This window comes from Mastigoproctus giganteus, chromosome 1 (assembly GCF_048544385.1).
Source record: "Mastigoproctus giganteus isolate SK-2022 chromosome 1, ASM4854438v1, whole genome shotgun sequence".
Lineage (NCBI taxonomy): Eukaryota > Metazoa > Arthropoda > Arachnida > Uropygi > Thelyphonidae > Mastigoproctus > Mastigoproctus giganteus.
Genome location: NC_143575.1, coordinates 45,268,565 through 45,289,591, shown reverse-complemented (window position 1 = coordinate 45,289,591; position 21,027 = coordinate 45,268,565). Strand labels below are relative to the sequence as shown.

Below are 21,027 nucleotides of genomic sequence, written 5' to 3'. Positions count from 1 at the left end.
CCCTAGTCATTTGGTTCTTTTAAAGCTGGGCTGTTGCCCTTGATATGATTCTAGCTGTGGATTATGTTTTGGGGTTGTCGTTCATGAGGATCTACATGGAAGTGACTCAAGTGGCAGGGAAGCAAGTGAACGCATACTGGAGCGCCCACTTTTACATGGAAATGATCGGTTACCACTATACTCACAAACAGGAAGTTATTTTTATTGGGTATATTCTACATAATTTAAAAAGATAATAGCAACTTGAGAATGACATTCACCTTTAAGATGAATGTGAGTACAAGCCTTAGAACCTGCAATATTTCAGACATGGCCTAACATTACCATATACAATGAAATTATGACCTCTTTCTGCCTGCTGTACAAATTCCTGTATATCATTGCCAGAATCCAGCAGTCTAATTTGGCAGCCTGTTTTACATCACTCAGAGAATTTTATATCTGACTGCATAAGTACCCATAGATCTTTTTCATACTCTACTACTTTGAATTTGCTACTACCCAAATGGCATATTATTCTGGGATGGCTGCTACATAAATGCAAGTACTTTGCATTTATGAATATATATTAAACCTGAGTTATCATTTTTCAGCCCATCTGCATAGTTTATCAAGAACTTCTTGAAGTGGCAAACCCTAATTAATGTTATTAACCACTGTGCTTAACTCTCTGAATCATCAGAAAACTTAGATATCAACATCATTAATAAATATTAAATGACAGTATAGGGCCTCAACAGCCACCTGTGTAGAATCCCACTTATCACATTAGGCCACAAAGAACAGTGGTCATTTACAACTACTCTGTCTCCTATTATTTAACAATCCCTTTATCCATAGTAGTAACTTTCCCCAATGCCACATTGTTCCAATCATATATGTGATACACTATCGAAGGCTTTACTGAAATCTAAGTGTATAATGTCAAAATTATTCTTTGCATCCATTTCCTTCGTAACTGTCTGCAATGAATAACAACATCATAATAGATAATCAGATTAAAAAGGCATGATCTCACATTAACAAATCCATGCTCTGATTGCCTTATGGTTCTATTCCTATCAAGGTGATCTTGCATTACTGTAATTATTGATTCCATTATTTTCCTTGGCACAGAGATTAGAATTACAGCTCCGTAGTTAACTATTTCTCCCTGTGAACTACTCTTGTGAGCATGCAATACATTTGCACATCTTCAATCTTAGGTACTTCTCCAGAATCTAAGGACACTGATTATGACTGACAAAAGGTTTAACCATCTCTTTTGCAACTGATATTAATATAACTGAATAAATTCCATCAGCCCAAGAACTTTTCTGCACTTTTTAGCTTTTAAAAGTCTATAAGAAAAGTGTTGAGTAACATTTAAGTGTAAATCGTAATTTTACTTTTCTGATTCAAGCCTAACATGATGGTATGCTTTTAAACAAGGGCATACCTAGCTGATACGTCTTTATTTAAAAATTAAAAAAAAAAAAAAAATACATGATTTTTAAATATCATGAAAATTTTATTTCCGATTTGATGCTCCGAATAACAAATATTTGATAATCATATGCCCACCTGTCCTCCCCATTAATATAGCATTCTGATGCTTCTGTGCAATTCTTCACCACACCTATTTCGTTTATTTAAAAAGGAAAAATTAACTTTTAACTGCAGTTCGCTCTGAATGTAGGGTTTCTCAAAATTACAGAGTAAATAAATGACGACTGTCTTTTCAAAAAAAAAAAAAAAAAAAACGTCTCACGTTATTAATTTGATATAATTTCGATTTTTCCCCCAATTTTTAAGCAAGGTTATATTTATTTCTCCTGTATCTCGTTGTTCAAGAAACGAAAAAAAAAAAAAAAATAATAATAATAATAAATAAGGGCAATGACGATTTCAACTAAAATGTTACGCATAACACGTCCTTGTGAATTATATGTCACGCTGGGAGAGCCACAGTGTACCGAAGTACGGAAGCGTACCTTCTCTGGTGTCACAAAACAGAAATAATCCAGGGCGCTAGCTTATGAAATGAATCAGCCCGAACTTAAGAAACATTTAAAATTTTTTCGCCGTTAAAAATGATTTAATCCAAATCAATGACAAGCGGCGAACTCCCTACACTGTCATGGACAGCAGTTCCTTTCAAATTTAAAGATGCTAAAACGAATACAACTCAAAACACTTTTATTACTGTAAAACCTATTATATATGTGGGTAGAATTATGTCCAGACAAATGTCCTTGTGACTGATAAATGGATTATTATAACCACTGCACGAGCACTTGCGCTGCAAAAACTAAGCAATTCATCACATACTAAGAAAAATTAAATATATATTACTGAAATACAGACGTTAACACAGAAATCTAGATTGGACATAATAATCGTTAGAATACATCATGGTAGTCGTAAGAGTATCATGCCTGAGCTTCTCACTTAACTTATGACAGAAATAAATAGCCAATTTCAACATTTCAATAAAATAAAAGGTTAATACAGATGCGACTACTTACCCAAACAAAGTTGTAAAACATATGCATAATATGACCAAGCAACGATTGCTGTAATAAATACAACTGGAAACCACTTGCATAATCGTACACACAAAGAACACTTAACACTTAACTGTTTCAAGAAATTTGAAGGCATCTTTTATTCACTAAATCATTGCGTATAATTCCCCAAACCCTCACCCATTAATTTAACAGCATGACGCAAGGGCCTGACGTCAAAACTTCAAAAGGCTGCAATAATGGCTTCGTCCAGGTAGCAGGTGGCACACACACACACACACATACAAACAAAAAAATAAAATAATATTTAAATAAAATAATAAGACAATTATCAAGATAAATAAACATAAATTATTTAATAAATAAAGAGATAATATATATATATATATATATATATATATAAACCGCGAAGAATCCAATAATCCTTATGCGAGTTTATAATCATTTAAGATCATCAATGCAGGAAGCAATTGCAGTATGAAAATATAGGAATTTAACTGGAATTAAACAGCAATCTTATTTAGAGAAATTCAAATAATTTTGTCCAGTCCTCCGATTGGAAAATATTAACAATGCAAACATTTAGCAACAAGGTCTTATGTTAGTAGTGAAAAGTCCTATGTAAATAAGTTAGTACTTTGTGTACGGGGAGCCCTCGTAGGTAGCATAATTGGTAAAATCAACCGTCCCTCCCACACCGAGGGACGGTGATTTTAAGAAATGAGAAGAAATTAGCTCGGGTCGTATCTAAATTCAAAAGCAGGACCGATTAATCAATCACCCAGCTGGACGGTTGGGTGTTTGATCAGTCCCTCCTTTGATATTTTCTACGACATAAACCGTGTTCTTTAAGTTCTCATATTTGTTGATTAGAACGCTGAGTTTCCCGGAGAATTGTTTTCTGCAGTTCTCTTCCGAGCCAAAGCATTTCCACCATTTTGAACTTTTTGCTTTGCTAATCTATTCTGAGGAATGATTTTATCCTCAATTTAATTTAAAAATACTACATAAAACTATGAGATACGAGTAGAATAGCGCTACACTATTTCCAGGTTAGGCGACCGCATTACGAATTACGTTGTTTTAAGTTACGTTGTTCACTACACTTACAAGGCCAATTAATTAATTGGAATTGGTTGTCCAGCACACATGTTAAATAATACTGTGCATTATAGTTTTGATGGGCTACCAGTCAGTATAGAAATGATGGTTAGGGAAATCTACAATCATTTCTCTATTTATACTGTGAGAGTTGAATCACTAAAGGACTTTTGCAATTTTGTAGAGACAGACTATAAGCAACCTTTATATTATACCAAAACACGATGGTTATCTCTCTTTCCAGCCATAAATCGCATTTTAGAACTTTATGAAGGGTTTAAATCCTATTTTCTGTCGCTGGAAGATTCACCAGCAATATTGCAAACATTTTTTGAAGATGATATGAATGAGGCATACCTTTCATTCGCTCATTCATTCATGTCAGTCTTTCAATAAAATATAAAACGTATTGAAAGAGACTGTATTTCAATAATTGAAGTGCGGAAAATCCTTAAGACTGTTTTTCATTTGTTCAAGGAGAGGAAAACCAATAAATTTCTTCCGTTAAAAGTGTGTTCAATACTAAAAATTGTAACAGAAAAGGGTAAGAAAATGAAGTCACACAGTTTAGCGTTCAAATCGAGAATTTGTATGGCCGTACTTTAAAGTATATTGAATCATGGTCAAAACCATTAGATGAGTTTCAAATCTTAGAATGGATCGATTTGGAAGAAATTCCTCCTTGGGACAATATTCATTCCTGCTTAGAATATCTTTGTGAGAAGGGAGTCACAGTCGATGATGTAAAACTGTTTGATCAATGGCATAATTTCCGACCGGGCTAGCCGGGTAGGTAAAGTGCCTGCCTAGCAACCCAAAGGTCGCGGGTTCGATTCCTGCCTCGGGCTGGATATCACGATGGTGCCGAACCAACCGGTTGGTTGGATATCCCGGCCACGATACACGAAGGAAGCAAGGAAAAACTGGTTCCTTCGTGTATTGATCACATCATACGAAATAAAAAAAAAATGGCATAATTTAAAGTTATTCTTGGAAACACAATGAGAAATTATTATTATTATTATTATTATTATTATTATTATTAGCCAGTGCAAGGAAGCCTGAGGCTTCTACTGTACCAGCCAAAAAAAAAAAAATTAATTTACCCTAGGACCCAGAGAGAGAGAGAGAGAGAGAGAGAGAAAGAAGTAGGAGTAGAAGGAAATCACCAAGAAAGAGAAGAATGATGATATCCAGCTCAGGACCCTGGGTGTGCCAAGCCCATACTCACCAGATGTGAGCCCCTGGGGTATGGAATACATTAACTGCAAATGAGAAATGGGTGATGTTTTTTAAACAATGTAAAACTTCTGAATTAACTTCAGAGTTACTAAAAATTGTACAATTCATCTTTTGTGTATTTGGCCACAATGCAAATGTTGAACGTGTATTTTTATTGATAAATAGTCAGTGGACAAAGGAAAGAAACCAATTAAAAATTGAAGCTGTTAAAGGAATATTATTTACTATATATAATATGCAACTGACATGTGCAGAATTTTACAACCACATAATTAATGAACCAAAAGTTTTAGCAAAAATTTTATCTTTAAGTAAATATTAATTTCAATGAATTATTAAATGTTTTTTTTTAAAAGAATACCTATTTAATTTTTATGTCAACAAGATGTATTTTATTTTGCCACTATTTTCTGTTTTTTATCTTTTGCAATAAAAAAATTTATAGTCCTATTTTTGTATTCTTCCTAAAATTAATTTCTTCCTCTGCCATCCTAGTTTTCATAAAAAAATATATAATCACCCTATCCATTCTTCAAGGCTGTTCAGTTAATTTCATGGTATAAAATTCATGGAAAAAATAAGAAATTGATGAACTACTGCATAAGGAATGTGTTTTTTTGTCAAACTTTAGAATTAAGTTCTGAATTATTAAAAATTATAGTATTTATTCCTTCTACATTCGGTCTTCATTGAGGAACATTCAATGACCAAAAGGGAAGAAACCTGTTACAGTTTGAAGTAAATAAAGGCTAATTGTTTACTACACATAATATGAAAAAGAAATGCCAAGAATTTTAAGATCAAATAAGTAAATAGCCGAAAATTTTAGAAAATATTAATTTTTTAAAAGTATTACGTGTATTTTTAAAAGAATATCTGTTTTATTTTATCAGAAGACATTTCTATTTTATCAATAAATCATATAACGTTCATAATTTTTTGTTAATAAAAAAGTTTAAAATGTCCTAGCTTTGTCCTCCTTTTAAAAATGGGAATGTCCTAGTTTCTCTAAAAAAAATATGGTCACAGGCAGAAAATTGAGTAGGGTGGCCGCAAAATAAATAAGTTACTTAGGGGTGCCGTTTTTAAAAAAAGGTTTAAAACCACTGCTCTATACTGTACTGGTTACCATGGAAATTGTAAACTTCACTTTCTATTGGATGGCTTTACTAATGTATAAAAATAAACTTTTTTCCGTTAAATTCAGTAAAATTTATTGAAATAGTACAACATCTAAACTGCACAGTCGCAGCGCCACTCACAGAGTAGTAAGATGTGTAAGTAACCTATGTTACTACGCTGTGGCGCCACCGTGACATGCAGCTATCAAAATTCTTTATTTTTAAGTGCGTTATTGGTGGCTTTTGTAGTTTTGATATTTGATATTGTAGTTTTTTGGTTTAAACTGACAAAGTTATTTTTGTTGAACTCAAGTTGTATATTTTCATCTCATTTCGGGTACGAGAGTCAACAAACAGACTGTTATGCCCTAGCCTACCAATTAGTTATTTGTGCTATATGTTATTATTCTTTGTGGATTTTTGTAATACAACTGTAATACTAAATTTAGTGAAGAAACTAAATGTGATCTGAATTAACATGAATGGAACTTCATATTCCTCCCTATAGAAGAGAGATGATTAGGTGTATGAAAGATAATCGTGGACAAAATGATTTTGTGAAATTACTCATTTTAGTAATTTGAATAATACTTTTTATATTATATGGTTTTTCTTTTTTTATCCTATTATTGTGAACATAAGTTTTGCTGAAAATATTGCCTTATAATGAGTGGAGGAAGTTTTACCTTTGGTTTACCCATGCAAGCAAGTCAACAGCCAGCTCCTTTTGGAACAACGTCGTTTGGTGCACCCAGGTGGGCCATTTGTCGTAATTTAATTTTAGTTTTAAAATTTTAACTTTTAATTTTAGTCTTTCAGTATTAAAAGAATTTTTCCAACTCAGCGTCATGACATTAATTAAAATGCCTCAGATACGAAAGATTTCATATTTATCCACTTTGGGTGGTAAGTGTTAATAAACTTAAAAGAATATTTTGCATATACATTCACACAAAAGTTTTTAGGGATATTGTTATCGAATTCCTTCTAATACTGAACGGGAATTAAATTATTTCTATGATAACATAAATAAAGATAATTTATTACAGCCAAAAGTTAAAAATGTCCCTGGTGCAGAAGAATAAAATAAACTTTTCTTCAGTTTACATCTTTTGCAGCTTCCTTTATATTAAAGTAATTTATAAAACTAGCGTTCTATAACTTAAAAGTTACATATAGTAGTAGTGGCATGTGATGCAAGAAAGCAAGTGTATGAGCTTATGCAGCATCAGCCAAAAAAAAAAAAAAAAAGAAATTACACCATTCCCTCCAAATGCTTGCCCAGTTCCTCCTTAAATTTATTTAACCTATCAACTTCCACAACAACAGATAGAAGTTTGTTCCAGCAATTAACCACCCACTGGCTAAAGGCAAAATTCCGCACATCTATTCTATATCTGTCTTTTCTTAATCTGAACAAGTGGAAGGATCCCATCAGAATTCAGCATGCTCAACCCATTCAAGGTCTTATACACCTCATTCAGATCACTGCGCAGGTGCCTAGTCTCCAGCCACTGCAATTTGCAGAATTTAAGCCTCTCTTTGTAAGAGGATCCCTTCATTCCCCTCACCAATCTTGTTGCCCTTCTCTGTACACGCTCAACAAATCTACATCCTTCCTAAAATGAGGCCTCCAGACCTACGCAGTACTCAAGACGTGGCCTGACCATTGCCTTATACAGAGGGAAAACCACCTCCTTTTCCCTGCTAGCAAAATTCCTATATATCATTGACAAAACCTCATGACCTGCCTGTCTGCATTGCTCAGAAAACTTCATATCTGACTGCACAATTACTCCCATGTCTTTTTCATTTTCTACTACCTTAAGTGTAGTACCACACAGTTGGTACGTTTCTCTGGGGTTACTTTTATGCAGTACTTTGCATTTGTCAAGGTTAAACATCAGTTGCCACTTCTTAGCCTATATGCCCAAATTTTCTAGATCATGTTGCAGTAGCACACTGCCATTACTGTCATTAACAACCCTGCCAACCTTTGTATCATCTGCAAACTAGGTGCCTCTGTAGCCAGGTGGGCAGGAGCAGCAGTGCATAGCACACGCTTGATTAGACCGGGGTTCGAGCCTGTGACCACCAAATACGGATGATGCGGAAAGGTCAGGGAATGACCACCGCATATCACCGGAGCAATATGGCCTTAGTTGCTAATGCTCCTAAAACGTAACAACAACATCTTCAAACTTCGACACTAAGCCTGATATACCTTCATCAATATCATTGATAAATATACAAAACAACAGTGGACCCAACACCGAACCCTGTGGGACTCCACTAATAACATTAGTCCACGAAGAGCAGCACCCATTGATTATCACCCTCTGTCTTCTCCCACTCAACCATCCTTTTATCCATTGTAGCAACTTACCATTAATACCATTCTGCTCCAATTTGTACAATAGTCTTCCATGCGCAACAGTGTCAAAAGCTTTCCTGAAATCCAAATATATGATATCAAAATTATTTTTTGCATCCAGTTCCTTTGAACTACATCATAATATCATCAAATTTGTCTGAATTATTGCTGCAGTCTTGTCTAGATGATCCTGTGATGCATCTTTAACCACTGACTCCATTATTTTACCCAGAACTGAAGTTAAACTAACTGGTCTGTAATTACTTGTGTCACCCTTCGATCCATCTTTGGGAATTGGGGATACGTTTGCACATTTCCAGTCCGTGGGACCTCCCCTCAGTCCAAGGATGCTGTCATAATTATGGCTATGGGTTTGCTTAGTTCCTTTGCCACCTCCTTTAATATAACTGGATAGATCCCATCCACCCCAGGTGCCTTTCTTATGTTTAACTTCAACAATTTCTCCATTTTGCTCTCAGTTATTACAAAATCATTAAGCACCCTGCTACAATTTGATAACCTTCTGCCATTTTCAAACCTTAATAACTCCTCATTTGTGAATGTAGATGCAAAATACTCATTCAGTTTGTTTGCTATCTGAGCAGGATCATCAACAGTCGAACCATCGATATCAAGTGGACCAATCAGATTCATCCGCATCCTTTTAGAGATAAGTAAAGAAATCCTTGCTGTTTTTCTTAGCATCCTTTGCCAAAGATTTTTCGTAATCTGCCTTCGCCTGCCTAACCTCCTTTGTGACCTGATTACAGGCTAGCTTATATCTGCCATAGGTTTCTGAGTCACTTGATAATTTATATGCATCCCATGCATTTTTCTTCTCTGTCACGAGTCTCATTAGTTCATTTGATAACCATTTAGGCCTAAACCTTGAACAATATTTCTTAATAGGTATGAAACTTTTAGTAGCTTCCACGATTAATTCCTTGAATGCTTCCCACTTAGAATTTACTGTTGGTAACATCATCAGTTGATCACACTGTACAGAATTTAAAAACTCACATTTACAGAAGCAAAAACCCTTTCCTTTACCCCTGATGGTAATTATATCTTTAAGTAAACCCCACATCAGTACATTGTGATCACTGCCACCTAGTGGTTCCTTTATCTGCAAATTCTTAATACACGGATGATCACCGCTGATAACCAGATCAAGAGTATTACCCTCTCTTGTTGTCTCTCGAACATGCTGCTGCAGAAAACAATCATCCAATGAATCCTCAAAAGATTTACTAGTGTGTGAGTGACCAACCCACAAGTTCCAGTCAATACCTGGGAAGTTAAAATCCCCCATTCTGATTTACTAGCCCACTCTATTTCTCTGTACAATTGTTCATTGTACTTATTTGAGTCATTAGGCCTATAACACACTCCTCGAATTTTTGCTTTTGCAGTGCTTATGTCACACCGAACTGACTCAACGGTGCACTGTTCATCTATATGAACTGGATGCACTTCTTTTGATTTTATGTTTTTCTTAATTAACAGCATGACACCTCCTCCCTTCCTATCCTGTCTATCCTTTCTGTACACATTTCATTTTCATTTATCATTATCAGCCATATGGTGCAAGGAAGCCTGAGGCTTTTGCTGCACCAGGCAAAACAAATTTCTGATTTACCCTGAGAGAGAGAGAGAGAAGGGAATCACCAAGAAAGAGAAGAATGATGATATCCAGCTCGGGACCCTGGGTGTGCCAAACCCATACTCACCAGATGTGAACCCCTGGGTCCCCAAATTCCAATTCTGCATTCCTAATATCAGTGTGACACTACGTCTCTGATATCCCAATAATATCTGCCTTTGATGTCGTGACCAACACTTCAAATTCATCAAATTTATTTACTATAATTCTAGCATTGGTATACATGCACCTATTCCTAGTTACCCTGACACATCCCATATACCCACCTGTTTCACGATGACTGCCATCAGTCTCTGAAACTCCAGCACCCCTTGCTACAGGTCGCTACTTATTCTAATAGAAGTTGTTCAAGAATCACCTTCACCTCTGCCTTCGGCTACTTTTAACCTTTTAGTCTGTGAATCTCCCCAAGCTAGCAGTTTTCCGATCCACCTAACACTGCCTAGATAGCATTAGCTGGGTATAAGAACATCATTAGATTTAGGGAATTCTGAACAGATTGGATGCATTCAAATGTTTTAGAAGGGTAAACCGAGTACAGAATTGTAAGTTTCTGTGACATGGAAAATAATCAAGCTGATAGAAAGAAGTAGTTAAAGATCATTTGAAAAGGAATTAAGCTGTAAATTAATCAGAGCATTCATTTGATAAGGGGAAATCATGCCTGGCCAATCAGTTAGCAACTGAGAGGTTGTCACAAAAGAATTAGATGCAAAAAGTAATACTTTTCTAATACCTCTTTTCTAAGGGGTATTAGAAAAGTTTCTGGCATACTATAAAAATTATAGATGTAACAGTTTCCAGATCATGATAATTTTTGTGCATTAATTTTAATTTTTTAAAGGACGATATAATTATACATGTAGAAAATTATGAAATTGCAGTTTTAGTTATTTTATTACCTGAATCCATCCCACTGACATCCCATAGCTAGCAGCAAGGAGAGCCAAGGGAGAGGTATTGATCTTTATTTCTTCTCAGAAACAGTTTTGGCAAAATATTTGCCACAGATATTCGAGTTAGATGAAAAATATCTTCAGTAGTGAATCTTTAACCCTTTCCCCCTTGAATTTTACAACCCTTTTCTTGTTGATATTGTAAGTTGGACAGTTGTCTTGTAATGTCTCTGTATTATATTTGTGAATTTTCTTCTCAGATAATTCTTCCAACAGAGTATTTCATTATTACAAAGCTCTCATTAAAACACTGATGGAACTGATATTCAGATAACACTTGTCATGTAGACCGAATTTTGGCAAAGTCCGGTCATTTTGCAACAACCAGATACTCTGCTTGCACCTTCATGATGCTGGTACTGTTAGTAAGTCCTGAAATAAGGCATCTAGTGTACTGGCAGTGACCACTCAGGTGCAAACCAATGTAAGCAGTGGTTGGTTGAGGTGTGGTGTCCACACCACACAGAGGAATGCTGCTCTTCTATGTCACCAGACAATACTATGAGGCAGATTACTCTAATCAACCAGTGCAGTGTCATCACTTTGCTTATTTGAGGCCTGAAGTGGTGAAGTTCATGTTTTCTCCAGAGCAAAGCTCCAGCAACCCCAATCTCTATTATCATGCAGTATGATTGATGTCTTTCGTGGTTACATTGGGCATCATGGTGAGATCCAATCTTATAATATACATAAGTTAGTTATAATCCAGTTTAATACAAATATATACTAACAAAATCTGATTTTGTTAGTATATATTTGTATTAAACTGGATTATAACTAACTTACGTATATTATAAACTATGGACCCCAGTACTCCAGGCCCATTCGTTACTATTAGATCCAATCTTCCTTACATTTTGAGGGTACAGCTCTAAAATGGTGTGTATAGACTTGGACTGAACCTATTAGTAACTTCCTAGGAGGCATCCGGATCAGCTAGTGTATAATTTCACTGTCGGCCTCTATTCTACCAGATATTTACTGGGTGGAGTCTGAGTAGTGTGTATATGTATGGAGGAGCATCGTTGAGGCCATGTTATGTAAAGGAGCTGGGTACATTCTTACCATATCCAAAAATTTCATTACTTTATACAACATGTCCTCCCTACTTTTCTTACTACTGAAATACATCACAAATAATCAAACTAATAGAACAAACTTATCTGCAAAAAGATTTAACTCTCCCAAACACTTCCTCATTCATTTCACAAATATAAGGGTTCTCAGTTGTCAAACCCTACATACTTATTCTGACAAAATTACAGTTATCAGTTGATTCAACTACAGCTCATCTCAGTCATCTCAATTATTTGCTGTACAATTCCTTTCGCTTCAGAGGTGGTACTTGTGCGTATGGCTGCACTGATATTCCTTGCCAGAGACTTAGTAATTTGGAATCTCTATGCCATTCTGTCAAATCCATTTGTTGCCTCTGTGAGTTTCAGAACTCCACTAATCACTTGGAAAACTATTTGACTTCCTTTCTTTGTCACATCACTTTCTCCAGTCCAACTTTCCTAACAGTGAGATAATTTTCCTTAGTGGTTTTAATGTTCATAACATCAGCTGGCCCCATTTTCTAGTCACACAACCCGGCTGGTTGAGACTTTGCAATTTCTAATGACCTTGCTCAGATTGTTCATTTACCTACCAGAACACCCAACATTCTTGATCTTTTTCTCACAAACAACTGTTCTAAGTTCTCTAGGTATTTCAGATCACAACTTGGTGATGGTCTCTTCTCCAATGGAGCCTTTATCTCATGGCTATTCCCAGCCTCGTGTTGTTTGGCATTACAAGAATGCAAAATGGGCTGGTTTCTCCTTGGTTGAATTACTGTTTTAAATCTTCTGATGTCAATGTTTGTTCAGATCATGTTATTGAAATTATTCTTATAGGGCTGAAATTGTTTATTCCACACTCCACCCTAAAATCTCATCTTTTATTGAAATTTTGGTTTTCCAATAAATGTGCTAAGCTGTTAAAGATAAGCACGTTGCAATTGGTTTGCATCCAAATCTCCAGATTCATTTTCTGCATACACTAAAACTCACAACGATTGTAAAGCAGTTATTAATCAATCCAAACTAAATTTTGAACAGTCTAAGAGTAGAAAACTTGCTTCTTGTACAAATGGTAGCCAGGCATTCTGGTCTCTTGGCAAAGCTGTTGGCTGCAACTTTTGCCCATCTGTACTCCTACCCCCTTTTAAACTTTGATGGTTCTGTTTCTACCTCAGCTGAAGATAAAGCAGACCTTCTAGTATCCTACTTTTCTTCTAATTCGTATATTTAATGATCTTGGTAAACTGCCTCCTACCATTTCCAGTATACTCCTTTCAGTGCTTCCTGTGGTCTTCCATCAAGAGGGTGTTACAAGAATTTTTAAGTCTTGTTGATGAGAAAGCCCCATGACCTGGTGATATGCCCTTGTGGTCTACTTATTCTCAACACCTGTACTCCTGTTCTGTGTCTCCTTTTTTTACATTTTCTTATTCCACTGGTTTTTTACATTTCAAATTGCTGCCATCCAATTATTGCCCCATTGCACTTCTACTCTTTCTGAAGTAATGGAGAAATTTGGAGCATAAATGGAAAGTGCTGAAAGTGCCAAAAACAAAATTTTACAAAGCAGCAGAAAACTGCTATCTGAGTTTACTGTGCCATTTAAAAAATTCTCAAGAATTTAAAAAAATAACTTGCATTATAATGCAATTAAATTTAACAAATTAAAATATAAATTAGTGGATCCCTGCTTTATGATATTAATCCATTCCACAGACACCATCATTTTGTGAAAATATCGTAACATTGTTTTTTGGTAATTCGTTCCAAGACCTTGTAAGTTGAAATTTTCTTCTTCCTGCACTCTTTAGGGGCCATATTATCATTTTACACAGTGTTGTATGTACATGAATTCAGTACAGTGAATTTATGTCAAATCAGCAGAACACAAGAAATCACTTCAACTAAAGGATGCAAAAACAAACACGAGGCCAACATGTTTACAAATGCTGCTATTGTCTGAGAGGAAGGACCACGTGGTCCCCTTGGAGACAATCGCAAGCCCATCGTAAAGTGAAATAAGTAGGCTCCAGTTAACAGATCACTGGTTAGTAGAATCAACAGCTTTATAGAATTAAATTTCAAAAACCAACTTGAATCATTAAAATGCACTACACTTTCATCATTATCATGTTTGGTTGTGATATTTTTTTAAAGCACGTTTCTGGAGGTCACTACCATAAAACAATTTGCAGTTTCCTGTTTATTGGGGTTTTTTGTTGGTGCAATCTATTATAAACGAGAAGTAAGCTCAATCTTGTTGCATTTGCGATGATACTGATAGCTGGAATTGTGTGGGTTTTTATGTTATTATGGTGAAGTGTGTTTCCCCTTCCATGAAATCTTATAGTCATATAAAAAACAAATAAATTTTTTAAAATCTTCTCTTAATTCCTATTTTTAAGCTTTGTAAACTCATTACTTCATATCTCACTTGCACCTATCATGTTAGTTCCAATTTGTATGTGCTGTTCTTTGTTCTTGATTACTTTTCTTTTTTATTGTTTTAAATTTTGCAACCCAAAAAAAAAGTCAAACAGAAATATCAATTAGTATGTATCATAGTACATATTAATTAAGCTATGTACGTAAGCATAAATTTATTTTTATTTTACTAACCTGTAGAAATATTCTTCCGATTTTCACATATCATTTAATTTTTTAATTGGTAAGGTAATAAAGTGTAAATTTGTGCTTATTATGTCTTTACTTTTATAGCCTGTGGATAATATTACTCCTATTTTTGCTTATTGTTATTGCCGTTTAATATAATTAAAATTCAGTTCACAAACATGATCACAATGATCAGCACTTACTACATATTGTATGGTGAACGGTTGTCCATAAAGTGATTTGATCCTTGAGGTTGTCACAGACATTCTCTCAGATATGCCAGACAAGCTGTACTTGCTACCTGGGAGTCTGAAATGCTGATGGAACTGATATTCGGGTGACACTCGAGTCAAGTGGACCCAATTTCGGCGAAGTCCGGACGGTCTGTGACAGCCAAATCCTCTGCTTGCACCTTCACGATGGTGGGACTGTTAGTAATCCTGGGTATAACCTCCATGCACAAGTACATGGTGGGTGACCACCCAGATGTGAACCAACGTAAGCAGGGGTCGAGGTGTTGCGCCTACACCACATGGAGGAATGCCGCCCCTCTATGTTACCAGGTAGTACTAGGTGGTAGATGACTCATCAACCGGTGAAACACCACCACTTTGCTTATTGGGTGGTGGAACCCATGTTTAGTCTCTAGAGCTAAGTTCCGGTCTACCCTTCCCTACCTTTTCCATCATGCAGTATGATTGATGACTTTTGAGGTTATGATGAACGTCGTGGCGAGATCCAATATTCCTTACATTTCGAGGGTACAGCTCTAAAACGGTGTTCGCAGGCCGGCCGCTAGTTAGTACACCGGACCGAACCTATTGGTAACTCTCTAGGAGGCTTCCGGATCAGCTAGTGTATAGTGACTGGAGGGAGTCCGAGTAGTGTGTATGCGGGGAGCATTGTCGAGGCCACGTTATGTCAAGGATTTGGGTTTATTCTTACCACGTGTACGCCATATCCAAAAATTTCATTACGTCATACAGCATGTCCCACCCGCTTTTTCTTACTATTGAATACACCATGAATTGTCAAACTAATAGAGCAAGCTTATCTGCAAAAATATCTAAACCTCCCAAGCACTTCCTAATTCATTTCACAAATATACGTTGTCTCAATTCTAATCTCAACGATGTCCATTTCCACTTACAATCTGCCAAATCCCATGTACTTTTTCTGAGAGAATCTCAGTTATCAGTTGATTCAGCTACTGCTCATCTCAGATGCCCAAATTATTCACTGTATGATTCCTTTCGCTTCAAAGGTGGTACTTGTGCATATGTCCGTTCTGATCTTCCCTGTCAGAGACTTGGCAATTTGGAATCTCCTCTCTTTGATCTTCTCTGGCTTAAAATCTCTCTACCTCATTGTGTCAAATTCATCTGTTGTCTCTACCATTCTCCCAATTCCACTAATCACTTGGAGTTCTTTGACTTCCTCTCTTTGCAACTTGATTTTCTCCAGTCCAACTTTCCTAACAGTGAGGTAATTTTCCTTGGTGATTTTAAAGTTCACAACTCCAGCTGGCTTCTGTTTTCTAGTCACACCGACCCAGCAGGTCGAGATGCTGAGGCTTTTGCAATTACTAATGACCTAGCACAGATTGTTCATTTACCTACAAGAATAGTGGACAATCCTAATCATACAGCCAATACGCTTGATCTTTTTCTCACAAACAACCCTTCTAAGTACACGGTCGAAGTGAGAGGTCCTTTAGGCACTTCAGACCACAACTTGGCGATTATCTCTTCTCCAATGGAACCTTTATCTCATGGCTATTCCCAACCTTGGAATAGCCAAACATGGCTATTCCCAACCTTGTTTGGCATTACAAGAATGCAAAATGGGATGACCTGCGAGACTTCTTTTCCTTTGTCGGATTACTGTTTCAAAACTTCCGATGTCAGTGTTTGCTCAGATCGTGTCAGTGAAATTATTCTTGCAGGAATGGAATCCTTTATCCCAAACTCCACTTTAAAATCTCGTCCTTTATCTAAACCTTGGTTTTCCAATAAATGTGCTAAGGCTGTTCAAGAGAAGAATGTTGCATATCGTAATTGGCTTGTTTCTAATTCTTCAGTTTTATTTTCTGCCTACACCAAAGCTCGCAACAATTGTAAAGCAGTTATTAATCAGTCCAAACTAGAGTTTGAACAGGCTAAGAGTAGAAAACTTGCTTGTTGCCCTAATGGTAGCCGAGCATTCTGGTCTCTTGCCAAAGCTATTGGCTGCAACCTTTGCCTATCTCTGCTCCCACCTCTGTCCAAACCAGATGGTTCTGTTGTCACTTCAGCCAAGGATAAAGCTGACCTGCTAGCATCCCATTTTTCTTCGAGCTCATGTATTAATGATCTTGGTAAAACACCTCCCACCATTCCCAACACGCTCCATTCAATGCCTCCTGTGGTCTTCCGTCAAAAGGATATCAGAAGGATTTTGATGAATCTTGATGCTAAGAAAGTTCCAGGTCCTGATGGTATTTCTTCACATGTGCTCAAAACCTGTGCTCCTGAACTTACTCCTATTGTTTGCCGGCTTTTTTCACTTTCTTATTCCAGTTCCTAAAAAGGGTGACAAATCTCTCCCATCCAATTATCGTCCCATTGCAATTACTTTTACTCTTTCTAAAGTAATGGAGAAATCAATTAACCGCCGACTCTTAAACTACCTAGAAACTTTCCGTGTGATCAACGATCACCAGTATGGATTCCGTCAGTGTCGATCCACTGGTGATATTCTGGCTTATGTTACCCATTTATGGACTAATTCAATGGAAAGGTTAGGTGAAACACTGGTAGTTGCTCTTGACATCTCAAAGGCTTTTGATCGTGTTTGGCATAAAGGTGTTCTAAACAAGCTTCCATCTTATGGTTTGCCAACTGTTTTTAGTAATTGGTTATCCAGTTTTCTCTCTGATCGCTCACTGAGGGTGATGATAGATGGCTCTCTGTCTTCTAACTTCTCCACTAATGCAGGTGTCCCCCAAGGTTCAGTTCTTTCCTCCACTCTTTTCCTCTTGTATTTTAATGACCTCCTTCCATTGACTGGAAATCCTATGCATAGTTTTGCCGATGATAGCACATTGCATTCCACTTTCCATTTTGAGAAACCTTGTCCTGCTCAATCAGCTTCAACGTCTCAAAAATCTGCTACCAATTCCTTAAATGCCGATCTTCAGGTAATTCTCCAGTGGGGCAAAGACAACTTAGTTGATTTCAACCCTTCTAAAATTCAGTCTTATCTTATATCTTGCAAAAAGGATTCTTCTGCTCCTATGATTATCTTTAGTGACACTCCGATTTCTAGCCAAAGTGATATATCTCTTTTGGGGATTACCCTGACTTCTAATCTCTCTTGGCACAAGCACATTACAAATATTGCTTCCTCTGCATCTAAGAAACTTGGTTTTCTCTTTTGCTCCGGCGTTACTTTTCTTCCAAACAGCTGCTCACTCTGTATAAATCGCAAATCCACCCAGCCATAGAATGTTGTTCCCACATCTGGGGTGGTGCCCCAAAACCTCTCTCAGACTTCTTGATTCCATTCAGAAGAGGGCAGTTAGGTTAATTAATCATTCATCTCTAACAGAGTCTCTCCACTCGCTTTCTCATAGACATACTGTTTCTGCTGCATGCCTCTTCTACAGATACTTCCATGGGCACTGTTCTGCTGAATTGGCTTCTATAATTCCTGCTCTCTCTTTCAAAATAGTCCGAACACGTGCTGCCACCAGCCAACATCCATTTACTGTCCCACTTCAAACCCACAGAACCAACTTTTCATCTTCGTCATTTATTCATTCAACTACCGTTTTCTGGAACAACCTTTCTTCTTACGTATTTCCTGAAAATTACAATATACAGAAGTTCAAGTCTAATGTCAACAAATGTCTTCTTTCATCTTCTCAACCTCCAACCCAAGCACGGTACTAAGTACTATAGGTTCTGATACCTCTCGTGTTTGGGGTTCACATAAAAAAAAAAAAAAAAAAAAAGATCGTACAGTGAACGAATATACAGCAGGGGTCCTCTGTACTTACATTGAAAGCAATGTAAGTGCCCTAGTATTATCCATGAAAGTGATGAATGTCCTATAAATTGCAGAAGCTGAAAAATGTTGAACGTACCAGAGGAATTTTCACATTGAAACCAATAGACTAACCATTTTATTAACCCAAAACACTTTATTTTTAGGGAAAAAAATGAACTTACTTTGTTTTTAATTATTTCTAATACTCATTAAATAAAAAAAAAGTACATTATTCATTTAAATCCATTACTTGAGTATTATTGAATATTAAGAAAGCAAAAACAAGTTGTTAATCTAGCCACTCTTTTACCCATATGTGGACTGGCCATAAGACTTACAGGGGAAACCCCAGTGGGTCAGGGCCAGTGTGAGATTCATTATTACACTCTGACCTCTGATACATTCTATTTGTTTTCTCCACTAAGAATTTTTGACCCAGTCTTCACCTGCTTTCACCCCGTCTTATATGGCAACATTGCCTTCTTCCCCATTCTGCTCATCGTATGGCAGCTGATCACCTTCCTGTTCCTGAAGTAACTGTTCATAAAATGCATGATGTGGCTCTTTCAAAAACTAAAATATAGCATAAAGGTCTTTTTTTTCTCCTTGCTGATCTTGTGTTTCAACTGTACCTTCAGAAAATTGTCTTGGTAGTGAGATGGTAGTGTCTTCAACATGTTTTTTTTTTTCAAGACCATTGTTTTTGTCCACATCAGTGGATCAAATTCAAAGTAACATTATGTTTTTATGACCTGTGGCTTCTCCTTGGGTGTGCTGATGTGACATACCTTACTTCTCTTGAGTGTTGATGTAGTCTTTGCATAAACATGCCATCATGTTTGCAGTAAGTAGCTTATTACCTTCCTATTATGAAAAATTAGTTGAGTCTACTGACAGGTACAATATGTAATTAAGGCCAAAGATAGGCTAACATATTAAATACTGTATCAATAAAAGTTCCTTTTAAACTATATAGATATATATTTTCATTGTGTTCATATTGCTTAATTATTATTTTTTTTCATGCTTTAATATGTTATGCATGATGTTTTTTGTTTTTTTTTAATCATTAGCACAACTAGTTCTGGTATGTTAACTACACCGAACTTATTTGGTTCAAGTATGTTGGGTAAGTTCTGTTTATTACCTCAATTTCTATCCTTTTCTCCATTTTATTTTTGCATGTGAGCAAAGCAAAGCATGGTGTTTTCCTTTCTAGTACTGAAATTTTCAAAATTCCTCTTAAAAGAAGATCATAAGGAAGGAAACAACAAATTTGTTTATCACATCCTCCTTGTGATTGTTGCTTTTCTATGAAGCAAAGTTGGAAATTAGTGAGACCGTATCTCAGTGGCTTTCAATCAGGTGCCACAACAACATTCCAGGGGTGCCACATAATTTGGGTTTAAGTTACTTAAACTTTTTTTTTTTTTTAATTTATATGTTTATTTCATTATAAAAAAGTGTACGGTATCTTTTTAATTTTGTGGTGATCTATAATTGATGTTTATTTAGCACCTCTATATAAAGAATAAAATTATATATATATATAATTTGTATTATTAATTGTAATTTTGTTTATATTTTTATTATTGTAATAACTATCATATAACACATTTTTTTAATATTATATATATATAAATAATGTGTGGGTTTGTAGAATAAATAAAGTGTCTGTGAAAATGGAAATGAAAAGTACGCAAGGTGCCAGAACTAAGAGAAGTTTAAGGAATAGTAGAAAGTGGAAGTGAAGTAGTGGTTAAACAGTTGAAAGAATTTGAAAAACCTAGTGCAAAAATGAATCGTGACTGAAGGGGGGGGGAAGGAATATATAAGTAAATAAATAACACTATATTCAGATATGAGAGGGCAATTTTAGCAAGAGGTCGAATCAGAGGATGACAAATATGTAAAATTTGAATATAGTAGATGAAAATATGATACATAGCCAGGAAATTCATCAGGGGACTACTCCTGACCATATATCAGGCACTGCGTTTCCAAACTTGTCTGTAGTATTAGAAAAAGGGGGCAAATATGCGGCCTTTTATTGTCATTGTTTGTTTGTTTGGTTTTTAGGAGCATTAGCAACTAAGGCCATATGCGGTGGTCATTCCCTTGACCTTTCCGCATCCTCCGTATTTGGTGGTGACTGGCTCGAACCCCGGTCTAATCAAGAAGTGTGTGCTACGCACTGCTGCTCCTTCCCACCTGGCTACGGAGACGCCTTTTATTGTCATACTAGTAGACAAGGTAGTCCCTACGCAATGTAAAAATTAAAATTAAAATAAATACAAATTTACAAAAGTGTAATGTGGAATATAATACAAATGTATGTGACGTGCAGAAGGGGTGAA

At 36.1% G+C, this 21,027-nt stretch overlaps 2 protein-coding genes across 7 annotated transcripts in view; one reads left to right on the top strand and one right to left on the bottom strand.

Annotated features, from left to right (window-relative positions):
- LOC150090757 (palmitoyltransferase ZDHHC20-B) overlaps nt 1-2,752 on the bottom strand; it is a 306,713-nt gene extending 303,961 nt beyond the window's left edge. For all 5 annotated transcript variants that reach the window (XR_016547302.1, XM_090379929.1, XM_090379911.1 and 2 more), the window contains exon 1: nt 2,508-2,752. Coding sequence is in view for 4 of the 5 variants with exons in the window: in XM_090379929.1 (XP_090236055.1) it covers nt 2,508-2,643 (136 nt within the window). In the remaining variant the exon portion in view is untranslated. The remainder of the gene's footprint in view (nt 1-2,507) is intronic.
- Nucleotides 2,753-6,217: 3,465 nt separating this feature from the next.
- The window catches only part of Nup58 (nuclear pore complex protein Nup58), a 177,716-nt gene continuing 162,906 nt past the window's right edge, over nt 6,218-21,027 (top strand). For both annotated transcript variants that reach the window (XM_090379882.1, XM_090379892.1), the window contains exons 1-2: nt 6,218-6,726; nt 19,744-19,799. In XM_090379882.1, coding sequence (XP_090236008.1) covers nt 6,638-6,726; nt 19,744-19,799 — 145 coding nt within the window. In that variant the 5' untranslated portion in view covers nt 6,218-6,637. The remainder of the gene's footprint in view (nt 6,727-19,743; nt 19,800-21,027) is intronic.